Below are 13,667 nucleotides of genomic sequence, written 5' to 3' on the forward strand. Positions count from 1 at the left end.
TTCCTAATGACTTTTCAGCACTTAGTTGATGCTTTGTCTACTAGAGAAGAGATACTCGACTTTTGTTGAGTTTAATCACAGGAGAAATTTTTTAGAATATGGATACCCACTCATTGACCTGAGCCCTCTCTGCAATGAAGCAAGGCATCTTAATTTTTTTTTTATAGTATTAATGTTGCATATCCACTGCCCTATGGATGGTCTTTACCATTTTTTTCACCCACGCTTTCCCCAAGCTGGTTAGGAGCCCCATATGGGACTCCCTTGATTCCCTGTAACAGAGGAACACAGTATCACAGGGCATCATAATTAAACTTTTTTTTTGCAAATCATCAAATACCTTTTAACTTATGAAATTCAGAAATAATTTTTATTAAGTCTCAAAGGACATTCAAAAAATTTTCCCATGAACATGCCAGTAAATTTTTTTTAATAACAGAAGGTCATGACGATCTTATAAACTACCAAGAAAATCACACTGCACAGTAAACAATTTGTTCTTGAAAATAACTTTTTCACTTTACAAGAGATAACAATATGTGCTTCTGTTTGGATTTAACTCTCCATTTTGACACACTTTAGAAAAGCCACAAAATGCATCCTATACTAGGAACAAAAATATTTAGTATGAGTTTGTGATCATAGCCTCTGAAATTTCAAAAGTCGCCACAATATTTCTCCAGTCCTGTAAACTCAAAGATATAACTCCTTGTTTCCTGCCATAGGAACTGGGATCATTTCCCTCACTCATTTGGTTAATATTAATTGGCTCTAATATTGGCAGCCTGTCTTGGTCAAGCCTTATTCTTGCAAAACCATCCCTTATAATGAAAGAAACATAAAATATATTCTCCACAGTACGAGAAAAAGAATTTGGATCAATCACAAACTCAAAATAGGACACAGGAGTATCAGGATACTTTCGAAAGTACGTTTGCAACAATCCCAGGATTCTTTCTACTTCTTTTTCTGTCGCTTCTTGATTATTACTCAGGTCCAACTTCCTCAGCTTTATAGGCATATCCCTATTATCTTCCATTTTGTGACTTTTTTTCTGGTGCTCACGTCGGGGCTTTCGGGCAGAAGACTCTGACTTGAATGAACCAAAAATAAAGTGGAATGTCCCAGCTTGCAATATCCAGGACGTTGCTTCCTTCTCTATTGTCTCCCAGAAGGAAAGAGCTATGTTATCATCACAACCACTCAACGCATTACGTCCATTATCTTCCATCAAGTTTAGACCCACAAATATACAGAGAAAGTCACAAAAGGCGACTTGATTGAAAAAGCGCATATCACAGTTCAGCTGCTTGGCTTTTTCTTTCCCCACATCAGAAGCCAAAACAAGAAACTGGGCGTCGAGAGCCGCTTCTCTTGTTCGGCTCACTTCATCAAACAGGACGTTGGCTTCTTCCAGAGCCTCGCTTAGCGAGTCGCTCGCTGTGTTCACTATGTCCTCACGGTTCTGTTGGACGTTGTACATGAGCTGCCGGTACTGCTTGCGGATACTCCGGCACTTCTCCTCGTCAGCCTCCAGCCCCAGGAGATTTGGATCGATGTCGGCCTCTCCACAGCTGAGGTCGTCAGAACAGCCTTCAGAGCAGCCATCAGCCCCCGCCGCCACTTCCACCTTCATCGGGTCTGCCTCCTCCTCCGCCTGCTTCACAGAGTGCGCGCCACTGGTGATGTTCACCACCCGCTCCTCTCCCTCCTCTCTGCCTCCCCTCAGGGAATCTTTTTCGTCAGACATTGTCAGTAAGCGGTGCAGCTCCGGGAGCGCTCAGCTAACGGCCTTCGCAACGGTTTCGGACAGCGGCGGAAATTGAAGGGGTCAGTCAGAGCGGAGGAACCTGTTCGCCCATGCGCACTGGTGACACCGCCGGGAGGCCCCGCCCCCAGCTCGCCCCGCCTCCTGACAGCCCCGCCTGGCGGAGCCCAAGTCCTGTGCTGCGCGTTCGCAAAGCGCGTGGCGCACAGGACGCGCGCAATAATCGGCCCGAAGCCCACGCTCGAACACCCGTTTAAGCGATAGCTAATTGTTTTAGTGTTAACTGACAGTATCATCTAGCTTTCGAAGAAACACTTGGACAATCTATGACAAAATTGTGAGGAAACTAAAGGTCCTGTGCTTTAAAACTTGCTGTCACCAACTGTAGTTAAGTCGACCTTCGTTTTTTATTCTTCGTGATTAAAAAGTGGGGTCTTTTTTTTTGAGAACTAAATCTGACTAGATTATAAACTACCTGTAGGACCAAGGATCGTGACATGCAGAACTTCCATTACGAATAGGCCACCCACTCTAAGAGTTCATTAACTAGGAGATGGTTGTTTGGAACTCAAGTCTTCATTATACAAATGTAAATTGCGTCAATTACCTTCATGGGCCCTCCAAAGCCCAATCCCCTCCAACCTACCCCATGGAGCGGAGGGCATCACTCGTGTGTGAGTGTCAGTGCTAGAGCAAGCTTCAAGGTGGGGAAGGAACTTACTACTCAAGCGGATCTTTGGTTCACCACCCAAGGGTGAACAAATAAAACAGGTACAATCTCTACAAAAGTGCTGTTTATTTGGAAGCTTGCCAAAGGCTAAAGGCCACAGACTGAATGGATAGTAAATCTGAACCCTAAAAGGTGAGCACAGCAATGAAGATTTTAAACACAACCTGTGATAAGGCTACGAAAGCAAATGCTGTAAATCAGGTGACTAATCTACACTGGAAACTTCACCTACTAGTTCACTGGGAATTCTCGTACAGTTGGAGAGAGCGCTTAGCTTAGCAGTCACACAGGCAGCAAAGTACAGGTAACACTGGAACAGAATACATTTCATTTTTAAAGAGAATATGCAGTCTCAACCCGCAAGACCAAAGTTTTTAACCACTGCAACAGGTGTTCCTTTTAAAGGAGAGTGCGAGAGAGGAAAGGGGGGAAAGGGGGAAAGCGGGAGAGGGGGAGAAAAGGAGAGGGGGAGGGAGGGAGGGAGGGAGTGGGGAGAGAGAGGGAGGGGGAGAGAGAGAGAGAGAGAGAGAGAGAGAGAGAGAGAGAGAGAGAGAGCGCAAGCACACACCACACTTGACCTGTCAGCTCTGGTTTCAAGGCACACGGAAGTAAATTAGCCCTACCTTCCTTTGCATCTAGACTGGTTCATTTTTCTTTGACATTAATAGAAAGTTTCTTGCAAATGCATAAACAGCAAAACCTGTTATTAAGTTATTCCAAAATATTTATATTACTATTGTCCACCATTATTTCATTAAGTAGGGGTAATTCAGGAAGAAACATGCATTTTTCAAAAACACCATGTGTTATGGTTACTTGTGCATATATACCTATTGTCCTGCCATTAGACTGTTAGCTTCTCTAAAGCAAAAACTTGGTTTAAATCTCCTAAGCAAAGCTGTTTTCACATGGATGCATTTGACTATGCACATTTAAATGCATACGTCGTAAATGAATGTAGTTGTTTTTTTTTTTAAACTTTGTCCCAGCACCTCCTGCAAGTTATTTGGCAGCAAAAAATTTCTGATTAGTTTAAGAGATTCTCAACAATGAAAATAAAAGTTGACTCCTTTTCAGAAAGTCAACCTTATCATCCCTTTTCTGAAATACAGAAAAAGTAAGAAAAAAACAAAGTTGTGATCCAGGATCATCAAAGGGCCACATTTTCCCCCTAAGTCTGCCCAATTACAAACTAATATTTAAACCTGTTTTAAATCTAAGATGAAAAGAGTTAATCCCTAATCCCAAATCCCAAAGAGTTTGCTTTTATAGTTAACTGTATCCTTAGGAGCTTCTGATATCCACTTCACATTCAACAAAAGCAATTTATAAAAGAACTCCAAAAGATAAGCCAACCTTCCCACCCTAAGGTGCCTATTTTCTCCTGCATCAGAAGAGGGAGAACAGGCTGATACCAATTTGCTCCATACAGAGCCTTTCATCTAAGAATTTCGAAACGCTTCAGAAAAATAATTCTCCTAACCTACTTATAAAGTATTACTAATACTATTTATAGGGATTTCTCAGGAGATAACATCCCACACAACTTGCTCGAAGCAACAGAACATATCAAGACAAGCATATTATTAAGTTGTCATTTCTGTGCTGAGTTCATTCTATACTAGATTCCTGTCCCTAAGAACCTTCGTAACATGTAACTTCTATCATCCTTAGAAACCATACTTGCATATCCCACATTCTTAAATCTGCCTTTAGAGCATAAGGTTCGGAAGTCATCTCAAAATAAAATCTCAAGTCTAATGATTTTCCCTCATCATTTAAAGAATGGGATTCCTACACTTGTGCATCTTTAAATCACTAAACAGTGGCTTTCTAACCTAAGGTCAAATTACTAGTAATAATTATATTAATGCAGCTTAAAAAAGGAACAGCAACACACAATTTCAGTTATACTGGTAAACTGCTCTATGACTTTTGGTTTTCTTTTTACCAATAACCCACACCCTTCGGACCAACTTACGACTTTTAACAGAAAGCAAAAGTGCACTATTACTTCAAAGAAATCACTAAAGTCTACCTTCTTCATGCAGTAAGACAACTTCAGGCAACCAATGGCACGCAGCTTGGCCTCCAACATAATTTAGCTCCTCTCCACTACTTGGTCCTCTTTCAGGAGATGTTGCCAAAAGCTAAATAAGGCTCTCCATTTCCGTTCTTCCTTTCCTCAGTTTTTCCTCCAGTATTATTTATCAGTCCTTTGCCAGGAGTTCAGATTCATTCATTCCAAGCATTCTTAACCTCTTTCCCACAACCCCCAATGCTCAACCCAAACATGATGGGATGGATGTCACAGATCACAGGTCTCTCTTGAGCCAAATAAAAAAAGGACTCACATAGAGTCCACTATCTTTTCTAGTGGGATTTTTATTGCAGGATTAATCTACAACAAGTAGATGTTTAATCTCTTAAAAGACTTCTGAGCCAAACCAGGAACAAGTCAGGTAGGATTCCCACACTCTATCAGACTTATTGCTGTTAAGCTACCTCCTCAACTTCTTTATGCCTTCTTTCATAACAGTTTTTCTCTCTTCATCCTTCCAAGGTGTCTATTTAATATTTAGTCGTGAAGAGATGTAGTAAAAGTCCTAGTTTGATTTATCAAAGTAGCAGGATGTTAGGTATATTCTCTTTTTCATCTTAATTTCCTTTAACGTTATATTTGTGCATGTACATTTTTGCTTTGTTTAGGTTTTTAGTATTAAAGGTAAACTTTGCTATGATTAAGGCAGGTATCCGTGTTTTTCAAATGAGTTTCTGAAAAGACCATGGCCAATGGAGGCAAACCTGGTTCCAATCTTGACTTACTAGCTATTAGAGTTACCTTAGGCCAGTTGCTTAACCTCTTAGCCTCCAGCTTCTTCCTTTGTAAGATGGGAATAGTACTACTTATATCATAAAGTTACCGTAAATATTGAATGAGAATTATGTGATAGATTTGACAATATTTTCAGCTGTTGAGTAGGTAGGTACTTAATAAATCTTAAATTATCCCAAAGATAGCAAATGGTTCATAAACATTAGACACCAAACAGAAAAACATATCTACAAACCAGTGGCATCAGTCCTGAATGTTTCAGCAACAGAAAAATATTTTAAAGGTTAAATCCATAAGGAGGAATACAAGAATGTATCTCACTTAACAAATAACAGTGAAAAGAAATTTGCCGTATAATAAAATTTTAAAACCTAAAGCTTCAACTAATGAAAGTGTGTATAGTTACTTTGAAGAATAAAACTCTACTGGGTATTCTGAAGCAAGCCCACCAAAAAATCTGACACTATATGCAAAACTACATGTGCACATTTTCCTCAGGAATGGGTCCTTGGATTTCAGCAGATTCTTTAAAAACCCAGTGTCCAAAAGAGGCTTTGAATAACTATTCTATTCAAATAAAATTGCTTTATTGTTAGTGAAATAAAAGATAAAATGGCAATCAAGTCCCACAAAGTAATTTGGAGCCAGTCATTGAAATATTGCAGAATATATAAAATCTCCACCCTTGCTCTGTGCTCAAGTCATACACTTAACTGACACTTCAGCAAACCCAGTGCTGAGGACTTGCCAAGCCTCAACAACTACTGTAAACAAGGGTGTGAGATGAGAACAGAACGCTTCAGGTTACAAGAGCAATTATCAACTCTCTTGGGACACCTCAGAAATCAGCAATGACCAAGAGCATCGTTTTGACAGACCAGGGGTCGGAAAGCACTGGGATGTGGCTTTAAAGGGGCAGCTGGGAAGGAACTCAGCTCTGGAGGCCTGGATTCCAATCAAAAGCAGGGCTTTATTAGTTTCCACTTATTTTCCTCATTTGTATTTCCTAGAATACAAGGCATAGAGGACGCTATTGTATGTCTTCTCTGCCATATAGAGTGGTCGTGCCCCTTTGTAGAAAAATCATATACAAACATTTGTTGACAAATGTATTCTAAAGCATATACATCGCCCTACAGACTTGTGTTAGAGGTAACAAAGAGAGGGCCTAGCTCAATTTCAAGAACACAGGTGCTCAATAAATAGTAGCTAAATAGACATAATGTGACTTCTCACCTGATCTGGACACATCTGCATAGACTACTGTATTGTTACACCGCTCTTTAAAATTCTGAACTGCTGTATGTGCTGCCTAGATTCTCTCCTGAACAACTAAGGGCTTGGTCTCTGATGGACAGTTCACCTTCACAAAATCAGACACCTTGTAGTTAACTACCTCACTTAACACGTTGCATACGGCGGGGTTTAAATCCCTCATACCCCTCTGTTCCGGCAGGTTTTTAAAAGAAACTACTTTAAAATGCACTCTTCTCTTTAAAGCGTAAATGCTTCTATGTCATTTATTATTTTTCTATAAATAATAGATTCTACAAATAAATTATTCTATAAATAATTATTCTACAAATAATTCAACAAAATATGCAAAGTAAAAAGAGTCAACAGTAAAAACGAGAATTCTCGTTATCCGTCCTTAACGCATGGCTCAGAAAAAAACGAAGATTCTCGTGATCCGTACGCAACGTGTTGAGTCCCCTAGCCCTACTATCATCCATTCATTCAACAAATATTAACTGAATGCATAGTAGGTGTTAAAAAAAACAGAATATATAAAAATAAATCATTTTTGCCCTAATGGAACGTACAATTTAGTAGGCACAGAGGAATGCAGTTCCACTTGGCAAGCATCTAATGAATGAATTCCAATTTGCCAGAGCTATGCTAGGAATACCAAGACTTGCATGGGCTCAGCCCTGAATCATGAGCACACCATAATACGGGGGAGATCAGGCATGTATCCCAATAGCAGTAACACAAAGCCAAGTGCCAAAGTGTGAGTACACCAGAGTGAACTGTATAGAGAGGCCTAGGTTCTATTCCTGGCTCTGCCACTTAACTAGCTGTGTAATCTGGGCATGCTCCTTAAATTCTCAGGGCCTCTATTTTGTCATCTGTAAAACTGGATAATACCACCTCTTTCATAAGACTACTCAGGATTTAAACAACCAGTTTTCAGCATCTAGAGTCTAGCACATAGGAGATATTCAATAAACAATAGCTGGTCTCCTTAATAGGCATGTCTTAAGTATTTGCTGAGCTCTATCTAATACAGACGTGGAATCACAGGCACAAAGAATAAGACTAACTCTCCACTTTTTATATGTAAGCCAAAAATATTCATTGGCAGGATTCCTCCTTTTCAGATGATTTATGGGAGTGCCATGGGAGCACAGAGGAAAAGAATCAGCCAATCTGGCCTTATACTCTAAAACAGGCAGTTAGAAAAGTGGGTTTGAGCAGGAAGTCAGGAATTGAAATTAAGAACAGAATGAAGAAGGGACATTTTAGGGACTATAGCTGTAACAGCGTTTCCCAGCAGCTTCCTGGAGGTGAGGGAGCAGAGCAGAGATAACCAGAAAAGTAGGTGTGGCCTAGACCTTTGAGGATACAGAACACCAAAGGAAGGAATGTGCACTTTATCATGGATGCAGATCTGGGGCAGCTAAGAAGCAATTAGCAAGATAACTCCGACAGCAGATGGACTGGACGGGGAGGAAGATCAGAAGTGGAAGGGCAGTTAGAGACTGCTGACATGGTTTAGGCAACAGGAAATGAGTACCTGAAACAACCGGGGCAAACATTACTAGGGGCAGTAGGCACATACGTGGGGAAAAAAATCAGGCCCTGGTAATTGAGTATTATTGCCTTGAAGAAATTAAGTTCCATGTTGCCAGTTTTAGTCTTATCTCCCAAGACTATTATCTCAAACTCCTCAAGTCTTAACTACGTATGTCCAGCACTTAGTATTCCAATGGGCACTTTTTCATTCACGTTGCTTTTCCTCTCAATACCACCAACAGGCATTTATACAAGTGGTTTCAAAAGTCTGGAATCCTGGAGACGTCAATTTACATACAGGACAGGTTCCCTATGAGAATACTCGCAATCTTGTCATGCAGAACTAAAATGCTCATGAGAGCCAGATGTCTTTGCAAAAGGAACTCTGTTCATAGTTCTCAGAATTTAGTACCTCCCTAGTTCCAATTTTCCACGTGGACATACAAGTGCTAACCACAGATAACATAGTTCCCTATTTTTCTATTCAGGTATAAAGTGTTACTCACTTGCCTATTGAGTTACCATTTTCTCTCTCTCTTTTTTTTAATCAATATTTGTTTATTTGTTCAAATCTTTTTTCCCCCCTTTTCCCCACCCCCACCCCACTCCAGTTCAAGCCGCTGTTTCTCAGTCTAGTTGTGTAAGACACATCTCCCTGGCCCATGCTGGTATTATGAGCCTTGCGCTACCCCGGGGTGAGGCAGTCGGTCGCCAATCTTCAGTCAGCCACTCAAAGCAGCTCTCGCCAGCTGCCAGCCGCTCACAATGGCTGCTGGCCACTCACGCTCATGGCAACACACGGTAGCCCATGGCAGCACACAGCAGCCCTCCGGCTGCTCACGGCAGCCCAGTTCCAGGGAGAGCTGTTGCTGCAGAGGGCACAGCTCACTGGCCCATGTGGGAATCAAACCGGCGACCTCGGCGTTAAGAGCACAGCACTCCAATCACTAGAGCCACCGGGCCAGCCTCAAGTCACCATTTTCTATCTTTTATTATATTTTGAATGTTCAAGAGTAGTCCTTTGTTTCCCCCACTTTTAATTTAGCAACTGATCCTGCCCAAACAACCTTCTATGTTAAAGTAAGTCTCAGACTTGATATTTATCATAAGAATTACCTGGAGGAGGGGGGGTTTGTGTAAAAAATATACAAAGGCAGATCTAGCTCAACAAGACCTCAGGTAAAGCCCAGGCATGCATGTTCAACAAGCACTACCAAAAGGTTCTGTGCAGGCGGTCCGTCGGCTACAGTTTTTAAAAACACACTTTTATTTAAACCTTCTTCCTGGAGGTAGTCATCTAAGGTTAGTTCCTTCCAGGAGGCTTGTACAGTAAGTACAACGAAAGCAAGGTAAGTTCTGTTGTTGCTGATGTTATTTATTGAGGGGAAAGGGAGACAAAGGAAAAAACAATATTAAGAGAAAAGCATACATTTTAAAAAGCCCTTTCTCCATTATTTATGTTGCAATTAAAGTATGAAAACATAATTTTTTTTAAAGGCGTGGACTTCAGGATTATAACACTAATCCTATAAGTACTCAATTCTCCACTAAATAAATGCCTTTCTCCACTGAAACCCAATGTTCCCTAAAGATTTTCAGAACCCACCAGTTAGCCCCAAATGTGGGCAACAACTGGCGGGAAATTCACAAATATTTCAAACTTCTAGTAGTCCTTACCTTGTTGCGTCCCTTCTTCCATTTCTTAATACTCATTAAAAAACAAAAATAAATCAAGTGATATAAAGTAGAGTGGTAAGTTTACTTAAAAGAGATGTGCTAAATGACTTAATTATGAGTTGGTGGTGTGCTTTTCATTCATGGCATTGTAGCTCCCTAAATGTCTGAAATTAACTATGATCATATGGAATTGAAAACATCAGATCATTATCAATAAAATGGGTCCAAAGCTTATAAAACCAGTAATTCTTTGTACTCCCACTGATGTTAAGACCTGGGCCATCTGTAGAATTTATACAAAGATCAAATGCCTATATAACTTTTTAAGAGCAAATTTATGGCACAGGTGGAGCAAACAAAACAATCAGAGAGGAAGGAGTATCAATAGACTTTTGTCTCATTTTCCTTGCAAACGAAAGGTCTGAGTAACAATATTTTTTTTTTCTATTTCACCATCTTGGACCTCCTCTCTCAACACAATATATTTTAAATCAAGCCAAAAGCCTTTTTATCTCTTTAATCATTTCCCATTAATTTGCTATTTCTCTTTGAAGTCGATCTCCATTCCGTATGCCCATTTTTCCAAAATCATAAATAAGATTCTCTTAGAAGAAAAATAAAAATGCAAATTGTTAATATCCTTCCTAAAGGCACACACATCTAAATAGATTTTACATTTAACTGAGGCCTCATGTTTACTTTCTCAGAAGGCAATGTTCAAGTCTGAGTTCCATTTCTTAGAAATTACGGATACAAACAGACAAGGACAAAAAGATAATCAGCAAAAATTAAAGCAGATGTATCAAGGTGACGAGGGGATTATGAGGCTTTCTAACCTGGTAACCAACCACACATGATGTAGAATATCATCCATGTTGCATGTCCCCTTAAACACGCACCCAGCTTCCAAGCATTTTGCCAGTACCTTAGGCCATGACCCATCCACCCCTCAGTGGGTGGTCCCAAGGTAGGAGTGCCACCAACCAAAGTAAAGTTTTACTTATCTCATTTCCCTCTGACTGATTGTTAACTCTGGGCTAGAAAAGAGACACCTGAAAAGAAACTCACTCAGAGGAGCAACCAGGAAATGCTCTCCCCTGAGCCAGGGGTTTCTGAGTTTCCCTCCCAGAAAATTAAAGAGGAAGATGATAGGGACGAATAAGATAAGCAGTTCCTAATTCCCTTGTGTTAATACTCCCCTAAACAACACGTTCAGCAGTTTACACTGCTGCTAAAAATTATTTACATTTACTGGGGGAGAAAGAGGAGGGACAATAGGAGGAAATGAACACTTTTAAAAACGTATTTTGAAAGATGAAAATAGTTACATATTCCTTTGGCCCATTCTGAAATTTACCCAACGTCTCATCAACTTCGATTAACACATGAGCTAGCCGCTGTGTGTTTCTTTGTCATTTTCTAAGAATCGGGTCCGTTTGGAGGTTCGTCCACATCCACCCTGGTTTTGAAAGAAAGGCTGAGACCACGGTAAGCCGCATGGCCTCATTCCCACCCAGTTCAGGCGAGTGAAAGAAACATACCTACCTTCAGAGTTGGACCATAGCCGCCTATCTTTCTCCTTTTCACAAACACAACGGGTACGTCCGTTTCCGAGGTCAGTTCGGACAGCGCTCCCTCAAGGCCCCGCCCGTTCTCTGTGGCACAGAAGCAGAAAGGGGAGCGGGTCAGGCTCTCCGCAGCGCGGCCGCGGCGGGAAGTGCGCGGCTGGGGCGGGGCTTCCGTGTCCCCAACTGCACGCCCCCAGGCGACGCGCACCGCCGCCTCCCTGCGGGACAGCGCCACCTGCCTCAGCCCTGACAGTGACTTAGGCCCGCAATCAGGCTCGTATCCTGGACCTGGTACAGGGGCATAGAATCTGGAAACATGGCCTGGAGGCCAGCTACTAACGCCCGAGTTCCGGTCGGATTCATACCACTGCAAGTCTCGCTAAAACTTACACGCCCTACTTTCCCAGTAAATCCAGAATTCAGGAAAGCCTCAAAAAAGGAAACTTAAGGCACAATTATCTCAGCTTTTATAAAACACCTCCCAACTTAACCTTCCTTTGAAGTCTGCATCTATACAGAATGCCAAAATCCAACTTCCATGTTCCTTTGAAATTCGGACCCATGGGGCAAAATTAAGACACTGCCCATTTAGGGTGGCATTTAAGAACCTTGAAGCAATATAGCAACACCCTACATGACATATGGGAGCTTATGGTCCAATTTTACAAAGGGGTGAACACAGCATGAGTCAGTGATAGAATGTAGACTCCTTACACTGACATCAGGCCCATTCAGAGATAAAAACCACACCAACACTCAAAAGTATAGTTGTTTGATAATAACAATAATGGTAATACCAGCTAACACTTCTATATTGCTTTGCATATATTAACAACTTCACAACTACCTTTTTCAAGGGGAGCCTATCAGATCCATTTCACAGATAGGGAAACTGGGACAAAGGAAAACTAACTTGCTCAACTTCAAGCAGCTAGTTAGTTAGGGGACAAAGGGCCAGGATTCACACCCTGGCAATGTGGTGTACGCTTTAATCCGCTACCCTGTATTGTCTAATATAGTGAAATAAAGCGCGGGTTCCACTCTTACCTGTCCCGTTTAATTGCCTGGCAAGTCATATGATTCTGGGCCTTGGTTTCCCCATTTGTAAACACGGAAATAACATATGATTTGCCAACCTCTCAGGATTTCTGAGGATTCAACAGTGTAAAAATTCCTGGAATGCCAACCTTCGGTCGTTATACTCAATGCTGTTCGAGGATCTGTCCATCTATTCATCACATCGTCTACACTGCAAGACCCGTGCACTAACAAATGATACAAAAACCCATTTTCTCAGATATTCTGAAAACTGTCTCTACAAAAGAAGAGCCAGAGGAAGGAAACCACCAGCCGACGGGGTGCTGGTGTCACCTACCACGGGCTAAGCTTTCACTGACCCGGGCGAAACAATACACGCCGCCAATAAGCTCACTCGCCTTAGAAAAGCCTCACCCCTACTCAGACACGCCTTAAAACTTCTCCACTTCCTCCGCGTTCATCACGCACCCGGCAGGCGGACGCTCTCGTTGCCAGCGTGCTCACAGCCTGAACACTTGGAGCTTTGGCCGTGGTCAGTTAACGCAAAGCTTACATGAACACGAGCTGTAGGACCGCAGGTTCTTCTTCAGACGCCCCAGCACCTTCCGCTCGGATGCAATGCGGGACTGAAGCAAAGAGGGAAATGAGTTGCAGGTTCCTAGTGGCTCCAGAAAGCCACGCCCTTCTCCAAGTGGGCGGGCCAACAGCCAGAGTCAGAATGACAAAGCAAAAATCCACTCCTCGTGCAGCCCTGGCAACCTACGCTTCATGGCTTAGCAAACTAGGTTCCTCTAATTGGGTGACACCACATCCTCTTCCTGTTCATAGCGCCCCCAACCCGAGAAAAGAGCAAAAACCATTGAAGGAATGTTTGGAACCAGAACTCAAATGTTAAGTGGGTTTTAAATGTACAAAACTGGACTATGCCCTAAGGCAGGGACTCCAGAACTTGGCTGCCCTTGTAATCACGTGAGGATCTTTAAAAATGCTGACGCCTGGCTCCCATCCCCAGACATTTCTGATTTAATCGGTATGGGCTGCAACCTTGGGCATCTGAGTTTAACTCCCTGGGTGATGCTATTTGAACTGCATAGTTGGGAACCCACTGCCCTCAGGTAATTGATTAGTCAGCCTGGCAATTCCCTAAAGGAAGTTACCAGGCTTTTAGTTAGGAGTCTCACCAACACATAACTTCCCCTTCTAATTCTTCCTCCTCATCCCACTCAAGTTTGGGTCCGTCCTGTCTGTTTTAAG

At 41.9% G+C, this 13,667-nt stretch overlaps 2 protein-coding genes across 10 annotated transcripts in view; both read right to left on the reverse strand.

The window, feature by feature from the left end:
* The window catches only part of TXNRD1 (thioredoxin reductase 1), a 125,345-nt gene that overhangs the window by 44,708 nt on the left and 66,970 nt on the right, over positions 1-13,667 (reverse strand). The window contains exons 1-2 of one of the 9 annotated variants that reach the window (XM_019728470.3): positions 12,967-13,106; positions 11,353-11,462 (exon numbers count right to left, since the gene is read on the reverse strand). Coding sequence is in view for 1 of the 9 variants with exons in the window: in XM_074326240.2 (XP_074182341.2) it covers positions 11,353-11,462 (110 nt within the window). In the remaining 8 variants the exon portion in view is untranslated. Of the gene's footprint in view, positions 1-11,348; positions 11,463-12,811; positions 13,107-13,667 lie in introns of those variants that run through there. The other 8 variants (XM_074326239.2, XM_019728471.3, XM_074326241.2 and 5 more) reach the window with 8 other exon arrangements.
* Positions 414-1,889, reverse strand: EID3 (EP300 interacting inhibitor of differentiation 3). The gene has a single exon (XM_019728474.3). It carries the CDS (start codon positions 1,748-1,750, stop codon positions 623-625), a length of 1,128 nt encoding a protein of 375 aa, XP_019584033.3. The 5' UTR covers positions 1,751-1,889; the 3' UTR covers positions 414-622.

Source organism: Rhinolophus sinicus, chromosome 1 (genome assembly GCF_057876585.1).
Source record: "Rhinolophus sinicus isolate RSI-liver-muscle chromosome 1, RSI-T2T, whole genome shotgun sequence".
Taxonomy (NCBI): domain Eukaryota; kingdom Metazoa; phylum Chordata; class Mammalia; order Chiroptera; family Rhinolophidae; genus Rhinolophus; species Rhinolophus sinicus.